Source organism: Pezoporus wallicus, unplaced genomic scaffold (assembly GCF_028554395.1).
Source record: "Pezoporus wallicus isolate ANWC-B61680 ecotype Strahan unplaced genomic scaffold, APGP_CSIRO_Pwel_v1 contig_7876, whole genome shotgun sequence".
NCBI lineage: Eukaryota > Metazoa > Chordata > Aves > Psittaciformes > Psittacidae > Pezoporus > Pezoporus wallicus.
In genome coordinates, this window is record NW_026641435.1 from 266,551 (window position 1) to 275,000 (window position 8,450).

Consider the following 8,450-nt stretch of genomic DNA (forward strand, 5'->3'; position numbering starts at 1 on the left):
GATACTCCAGATGCTGCTGCCTGCAGGCAGACATGGGTGCCAGGGAAGGGATAGTGCTCTGCCCACACTTCGGTGCATCACTGGAGCGGGTCTACAACCTGGCCAAGCCACATCTTTTACCCCATTCCCCATGGGATGGTGGGGGCTGTCTGTGGGGATGCCACCCATGGAGCTTGGCAGTGTGGCACAAGGTCCTCAAGGCGTAGCACAGGGATGACCACTTGCACTGGGGCTCCCACCCCCTCCCAGCTGCTGTTGTGGGGTGCATGTGGGTGTCCTGCCCATGCCACTGCCAGCAGCCCTTGGGTGCCTTGAGGAACCTGCCATGCCCAGGGCTGCTGCTTACCAGGGTGGCACATGGGGGACAACCCCACATTTGTTCGCTGACACAAAGCAGGGTTAACAGCCAGGGCACAGCAGTGGCAGAGCAAGGGCCTTAGACTGAAGCAAGCCTCCAGTAAGGGATGGTCTCCCTCACCTTCATCTCTTCCTCCTCTTCCACCTCATCCCAGTCCTACTTCCATCTCTACTTCCACCTCCATCTCTTCATCTCTGTCCCTGTCTCCTCCATCTCCATCCCACCTCATCCACACCTATGTCCTCCACTTCCACCTTCATCTCCTCCATCTCCACCCCAGTCTGACCTCCTCCACACCCCTCTGTCTCCTGCACCCTGATCCCACCTTCAGGTCTACCTCCTGTACCCCCCTTCCTCTCCCATGTACCTCCACCTCTTCCAGCTGCCTCCACCTTTCTCTCCAGCCTGATCTCACTTCCTCCATCTCCATCCCTGCCTGCCACTGTTTCTCCAGACATTGCCTTCCTCTGCCTTGCCAGGCATGGCCACAGGGCACCACGACTGGTGCTCTTGGCACTGCCACCTCCCAGCCCACACGCGGCTGTGCCAAGGCAGGCTCTGGCCAGCAGCGACCCTGCCAAGCCCCACGCCCAGGGTGATGCCCACCACCCTGGGGCACCACAGCCCCAGGACCACCTCTGTATGGGACACAACGCCCTTCCCACTCCTGGACGCCATCTCCAGACAGCACACTGGGCTCCTTTCAGTGTCTTTAATAGAAATGGTGTGCTGTGGGCAGCAGCCCCTGTGTACAAAAGCTGGCTGGAGGAATCGTGGGTTGCATAGAGTGTGGTGTGGGGACCCCCAGCCCCCCAGCAGCTGCCTTTTGGAAAACAAAAAGCACCTGAATAAAACTCTCCCACTACAATAAATACTCTTGTGCCTTAGAGCTGGCAGGGCTGGGGAGCCCCTGCCCGCCTGCTCCATGGGAAGGGGCATGGGCAGGTGGGCGAGTGGTGCTCCTAGCTCAGGATACTCCTGGCTTGGGATGCCCCTGGTTTCAGAGCCACCAGATTGGGATGTCCCCAGGTCAGGAACACGCAGCTGGGGACGCCCCAGTTTGGAATGCCCCTGGGTCGGGCTGCCCTGAGTCAGCATGCCACCATTTGGGAGCCCCCAGGTCAGGATTCCCGTTCGGGAGCTTCCAGTTCGGGACGGCCCCTGTTGGGGAGCCGCTGGGCTGGGATACCCTGGTTTGGAATTCCCCCAAGGTCAGTAGCCCCTGGGCTGGGAGCCTCCAGCTCAGGATGCCCTTGGTTCAGGAAGACCCTGGTTTGGGAGCCCCAAATCAGGATGCCTTCATTTGGCAGGTTTGGGATGCTCCCTGTTTGGGAGGCCCTCCCATGGTTTGGGATGATCCATCTTAGGGATATCTGACTGTCTGGACTGGGATGCCCCCAGGCTGGGATGTTCCCGGCTCAGCACGACCCTTGTTTGGGATCCGCTGGCTCAGACACACCCCCAGCTTGGGAGCCCCCACGGCAGGGGCCCCGGGGCGATGCCCACCGGCCACGGCTCAGAAGCTGGACTCGGGCACGGCCGGGCGCTGCAGGGAGCCTGTGAGCCGCCGTCCCCGCCGCAGCGTGGACCCAGGGGGACCCCAGGCAGGCAGGGGCAGCCCCCCCGTGCCCCTGCCCAGGGAGGCCGAGCGCCGCAGCCCCCCGTCGCGGTGCAGGGTCAGGCTGGCCAAGCTCCGCGAGTGCACCAAGGCTGCCAGGCTGGGGGACGGCTGCGCGGGGGGGTCACCCCAATCCCCCTCTGCCCGCGGCAGCCCCCCCGCGCCCCTCCTGCTCTGGCTTCTGGGGGGCACACGCAGGGACCCCTCGGGACCGGCGCTGGCCGCTCGCCGCAGCGCGGGCACGCGCAGGGGCTGGCGGGGGGCTCGGGGGGTGCCGGGCTGTGCCAGGTGGGTGCCCCCCGTGCCGAGCGGGAGCAGCGAGCGCTGCGTGCAGCGGGGCCGGCGCCCCGACTCCAGGTAGGCCACGAGCTCCCCCGGGCCCTGCTCCTGGCACGCGAGGGACCGGCCACCAGTGGCAGAGAGCTGGGCGCTGGCGCTGCGGCGCTGGACGCCCCGCACAAAGGGCCTGGCCTCGAAGCCACCTGCAGTGACAGACACGAGTGAAGCAGGAGGATGCGGGAGGCCCCTGGGGTGCTGGGGTGGGGAAGGGGTGCTCAGCATCACCTTTCTCCTGGGCGGCAGTGGCGTGGTGGGTGCCCGGCAGGGAGGGCCGGGCAGCTGCGGTGTCCCCCGTGTCGCTGCCCAGGCGGGACAGCCAGTGCTCTGCCAGCGGGGAGCCTGTGGGGAGCGGGAACTGGGCTGGGCTGCAGGGTTCTGCTGGGCTCCCATCCCGGGTGGCCGATGCTGCAGCCCCCAGGGGTGCTCAGCAGTGGGGGAGCAAAGGGCTGAGCCCAGCTGTGCATGCATGTGCACGCCTGTGTGAGTGCACATGCACATCTGTGGGCACACATACACATCTGTGTGTGCACAAGTGCATGGTCACGTATGCACATCTGTGTGTGCACAAGCGCACGGTGAGTGTGGCTGCAGTCTGAAGCACACAGGGGTGGAGGGGTGTGCACCAGCAATGCTGCACACGCCAACCGTGCTGCACGCCTGCATGTCCCCAACCCGCACACCCGTGAGCAAGTGTGCGCTGGGCTGCAGGAATCTGTGCATGTGTATCTGCTTACACACATGTGAAAGTGCACGCACATGGGTGTGCTGGGTGTGCACAACACTACATGCAGGTATGCACGTACACCTGGCTACACGCTGCATGTGCTGCTGTGCCGTCCATGCATGGCTGTGTGTGCATGGCCCTGTGCATGCAGCTCTGCAGAATGCACACACGTTTGGCTCTGCTGCACACACGTGCTGCATTCTATGTGCATGTATGTGCACTCTGATGTGCCACGCATGCCGGGGGCAGTGGCAGGGAGGTTGGAGTGCTCACCCCTGATGGAGCTGCCAGCAGACCATATGGGCACAGCCTTGCGGCGCTGGTAGAAGAGAATATAGGCGCTGCGGGTGCTCACCTCGGCCTCCGGCACCCCCTCCACCCTGCTGTCATCGTAGCTGTACCACTGCCCATCCAGGGCGTTGCAGCAGTAGGCTGGGGACGAGAGGTAAGGAGGGGACACAGGGGTGAGGGGTGTCATGGCCCTCATCTGCCCCCAGTCCCAGGGTGCAGTGGGGAGTACAAGCCCCAACATGGGGACAGCCTGGGGATGCAGAACGCTGTTGTGAAGGAGCACGTCCCAGTGCCACGCGTGCCCTGGTGTGGTTGAAAGGCCATTGTACGTGTGCCCTGTGCCCCAGCTTGCCATGGCAACCCCCTGCAGTGCCCCCCCAAGCCTGTGCCATGGCCCATGACACACCCCTCTCCAGTCTCCCCCAGGCTCATGCAGTACCCCATGGCATATCCCTCTGCAGTGCCCCCAAGTCCCTACACCTTGCTCCATGGCATGGCATGGCTTGCCTCCCAACCCCATGCCATACCCCACACATACCCCTCTGCCATGCCCCCAAGCCTCACACCTTGCCCCATGACAACCCCCCCGCAGCACCCCCACCCAGGTTCTGCACCCTGCTCCCCCCATGCCGCTCACCGGTGTAGTGCCCGCCCTGCAAGCTGCCGTGGTGGTTGCAGACCGCGTACAGGTCGTAGAGGGAGTCACGGGGGCAGCCTGGGGGCAGGCGGGGGGGGCCCTGCCAGGCCCAGCGCCCCAACAGCTGCCCACCAGCCTGGCCCCGCTGCGCCACGTGAGGGGCCATGTCGAGACCCCGCAGGGGGAACCTCACCAGCGTGGTGAGCTTGTGCCGGTGCTCAGCCACCTGGCGAAAGCGCTTGAGGTGGATGATGAGGATGTCGGGCAGTGTCCAAAGGCTCAGCTTCACCGTGCCCTGCTGGGGCACCTTGCAGTGCGGGCAGCGCCAGGCGTCATCCGGGGCCAGCTGGAGACACCGCATGCCACGGTCACCTCCCTCCCCCGCGGCGCCAGCACCGCAAACCCTGACAGCTACCGTGCAGCGGGCAGAGCTCGCCCTCCGTGGGGCTCTGCCGGGCGCAGGCAGAGTGCGGGCAGGATGCTGGCAGTGTGCAGGAAGGGTGCCTGCTGCCTGTGTGGCTGGTGGGGTGCCTGGTACCTGCTCCTCCTTGGTGTAGAGCTGGAAGCACTCATCCAGCGTGCAGCTGTGCTGCTGCCCATGCGCTTGCTGCTGCAGCCGCACACTCTCGGCGTCCTGCACCACCTCCTCCTGGAGGTTGCCGAAAAGGCTGTGGGGGGCAGTGCCATGACAGCGGAGGGAGGTCAGGGAGGGTGAGCCAAGTGCGGGGATGCTCCACCCCTCTGGGTGCAAGGCACTCACCGCTCTTTGGTGCTCACATCCCACTCCACTGTCAGCTTCACGTGGGGAGGGCCACCTGTCCCGCTCAGCTGCAGGGCTCTGGGGGTGAGGATGAGGTGAGATGCCCCCAAAACCCTTGTCCCTGTGGGGCCAACCCCTTGGCACCCCATAGTGGCAGGCAGGGATGGCCACCACCTCCCCGTGTAACACCCACAATGGAGACACAGGGATGGGGACCTAGTGCCTGGGGAGAAGGGTGGCCGCAGTGGTGGCCACCCGTGCTGACACTGTGGCCAGCCGCAGGGACACCTTTGGCCATCCATGGCGGCAACACAACCATGCAGAGGGACACTGTGACCAGCCATGGTGACACCACTGCACCCCTGGGGAGTGGGTGGATATCCTGGGGACAATCCTGTCCCTGCAGTGCCCTTACCTGTCGACAGCAGGGTGGCAGAGGGGGCGGGGGTCCTGTGGGGACAGGTAGGTGCAGGGGGCTGAGCCCCCAGCCAGGCGGATGCGGAAGAGGACTCCTGTGCCCTGCAAGGGAGAGGGGGCTGTGGGGCTGCGGGGAGGCAGAGCCTTCCTGCCCTCCAGCAGCAGCCGGGGGAGCCGTGCTTCGTGAAAGAAGACAAGAAAAGCCCCAGAAATGAGTTTTCTTTGGTCCCTGTGGCTGGGCTGGCAAGGGACACACACGGAGATGGATGGGGGGATGGGGGATGACCCATTCTGCTGGCAACAGTGTGGCTGGGGGGCAGTGGGCAGCACGGGGACACCAGCGCCCATAGGATAGTGGCACCAGGGTGCTGAGGAGGGTGGCTGGGCTGGCGCAGCTCTGCCACGGGAGCTGGCTGGCGCTGCGGCCACACATGGTGATACTGTAGCCACCCGTGGCGACACCACTGGCCACCTGCAGTGACAGTGTGAGCATCCACAGGGACACCAACAGCCACCAACATGGACACCGTGGCCACCAATGGTGACATTGGCCACTGTGGTGACAACATGACCATGCACAAGAAAACTGCCGCCACCCACGGTGACACTGTGGGCACCCTCTGTGATGTCTCTGCCTGTCTGCAGTGTGAATATGACCACCCACAGTGAGAGCATGGCCACCCACAGTGACCATGAGCCACCAGCACCAACACCACAACCACCCCCGGGGCTATCACAACCCACAGTGACCCTACAGCTGAGCATAGCTCCACCACGATCACCCATGGTGACACCACAGCCATTGATGGGGCCACCATGGCCATGTAGAGCCACACCAGGGCCACCCACTGCTCCACTACAGCTGCCCATGGAGACACCATGGCCACCCATGGCTCCATCCCTGCCATGGCTGCAGTGGCAGCGGGTGTCCCCCCTGTCGTGCTCACCTGTGCCTGCACGTCTTCCTGCAGCAGGGCCAGGATGCTCTGCTGGAGCTGCTCCCAGGAAGCACCCCTCTCCTCCCGCAGCAACAGCGGTGGCCCAAACCTGGGGACAGTGGGGGACACGCGGCTGAGGAGGGACACCCCCGTGCCCTGTCCCACTGGGGGAACAGTGGCAGTGCCGTGCAGGTGAGGCACGGGCAGGGCAGGCAGGTACCTGGCGAGCTGGGGGCCAGAGCCCGTCGTGTTGCAGAGCAGCAGCAGGATGTGGCCGCCCGCCCCGCGGTGCAGACAGTCGGAGGAGCAGGCAGCAGCCGGTCCCCGGTGCAGCCCCTCGGGCTGGGTGGCCCCAGGGGAGGCAGGCAGGCTGCACCCTGCGGGCACAGCGTGTCCTGAGGCAGCCCTGCCTCCTGCACCCCCACACCTCCCACCAATCACAGATCAGGGGTCTTGGCCTTCTCCAATCACTGCAGAGCATGCCTGCTTCCAACCAGTTACTGTCAGGAGGGTAAGGGGGTGCGAGGGGGTAAACAAGACTCCCACCAATCACAGCAAAGCACCCCTGCTTCCAACCAATGGAACAAGGCTCCCGCCAATCACAGCGGGACACACCTGCCTCCCACCAACCACACCATGAGCGCCAAGACTCCCAGCAATCACAGCAGAGAGGGCACAGCTCCCAACAGCCACAACAGAGCATACCTACCTCCCTCCAGTCGCGGCGTGGAGGGAAAAGGGTTTTCACCAATCACAGCAGAGCCCACCTGCCTCCCTCCAACCACAGCTAAAGACACGTTACTCACCAATCCCAGCAGAGACCACTTCCCCCAATCCCACTGCCTTTGACCAATCACAGCAGACAGGACACCACTCCAACACCAATCACAGCACACTCTGAGCCACCAATCACAGACAGGGGAAAGACTGCCTTCCACCAATCCCAGGGATGCGCCTGCCTCCCCCAGCGCTGCCGGGGTCGCTCCCAACCAATCAGAACGGCACGTGCAGGCAGGCAGCAGGCGGCAGTACCTGTGCGGCGGGCGGGGGGGGGCTGGAAGGCGTAGAGCGGAGCCCGCTCCCCGGCAGCGCCCAGCTCCTCTGCATCGCCCAGGGAGCGCAGGAGGCCCTGCGGGGACACCTCGGCCAGGATCACCTGCAGGCGGCACCGGCACCCTCAGCACCCCTGCGGGGGTTCTGTCCGCCACCCCGAACCGTGCCCTCACCCCGTTACCTGCTCGGGGGGGATGCATCCCTCCCGCGCCACCATCTCCCGCAGCCCAGCGACGGTGCCCGACAGGGGCACAGCCAGCCCCACGCGCACGAACCGCCAGCGCTCGCACTGCAGCACCAGGGTGACGTTGAGAGCCCTGCAGAGACCGCGGGGTTGTGGGGGACACACCTCAGCCACCGCGCTGAGACTGCTCAGCAGTGAGGCTGCACCAGCACTGCTTGGACCACGCCGGGACCACCTCGCCCCGGTACGGTGGCTCTGACTCTGGGATAGCAAACACGCACTGGACACAGCTCCTGCAGTGGTGTTGTCACCCATCCCCAATGCTGCCGCCATCTCTCCCAGGTAAGCCAAGTACTCGGCTGGAGTTGACACCCCGGCAGCAGCGGTTGTGCCTCTTGCCGCACTGGTGAGCGGCGGGGATGTGCAGCGCCCAGCTCACCTGGTCTTGCGCAGCGGGATGGGCAGGGAGATGCACAGGAAGGGGTCGAAGGTGTTGCTCTGCTTCAGGCAATGAGGGCATGTCAGGGAGGACCTGTGAAACACAGCCGAGATGCAATACCAGCACTGGCACTGGCATGGCACCCCTGGCATCCCCACCTCCCCTGGCATCCCCACCTGCCTGCCCCATCCAACGGTTTGTTCACTCTGAAACCTAACAAGGCCATCCACAGTAATTGGTACTAGAGAAGCCAGAGTTAAATACCAAGATCTCCCACTTCCCATGCATGGCTGTGGCACCAGAACACCCTGTCTTACACCCACTGTATTCCCAAGTTCTTCTCCATTCACCATCCAGTATGTAATGGACCTTGCCCCTGGCCTGCAGAACTTGATGAGGTTCATGTGGGCAAAGTCTTCCAGCCCATCCAGGCCCCTCTGATGGTATCCCCTCCCTCTAATGATCAATGGTGTCACTCACTGCAGTGTCACCTGCCAATGCGCTGAGGCTGCACCCAATTCCCCTGTGTCACTGACAAAGGTACCAGTCCCAGTATGGACCTTTGAGGGATACCACACATTACTGGGTTGCTCTACCACCAAGCCAGCAGCACTGACAGAGGACAACCAGGGCATGCCCTGCCCATGCCCTGCCCACAGCTCTGCCTGACTCCCCAAGGCTGAGCCCTGCCA

The 8,450-nt window shown here is 64.2% G+C and overlaps 1 protein-coding gene across 1 annotated transcript in view; it reads right to left on the reverse strand.

The window, feature by feature from the left end:
- Positions 1–1,874: 1,874 nt before the first annotated feature.
- USP43 (ubiquitin specific peptidase 43) overlaps positions 1,875–8,450 on the reverse strand; it is an 18,472-nt gene continuing 11,896 nt past the window's right edge. The window contains exons 4-15 of the mRNA XM_057423962.1: positions 7,759–7,851; positions 7,317–7,452; positions 7,115–7,238; positions 6,303–6,459; positions 6,092–6,191; positions 5,143–5,246; positions 4,728–4,805; positions 4,506–4,635; positions 3,968–4,313; positions 3,313–3,471; positions 2,541–2,654; positions 1,875–2,458 (exon numbers count right to left, since the gene is read on the reverse strand). Of these exons, the coding sequence (XP_057279945.1) occupies positions 1,875–2,458; positions 2,541–2,654; positions 3,313–3,471; positions 3,968–4,313; positions 4,506–4,635; positions 4,728–4,805; positions 5,143–5,246; positions 6,092–6,191; positions 6,303–6,459; positions 7,115–7,238; positions 7,317–7,452; positions 7,759–7,851 (2,125 nt within the window). The remainder of the gene's footprint in view (positions 2,459–2,540; positions 2,655–3,312; positions 3,472–3,967; positions 4,314–4,505; positions 4,636–4,727; positions 4,806–5,142; positions 5,247–6,091; positions 6,192–6,302; positions 6,460–7,114; positions 7,239–7,316; positions 7,453–7,758; positions 7,852–8,450) is intronic.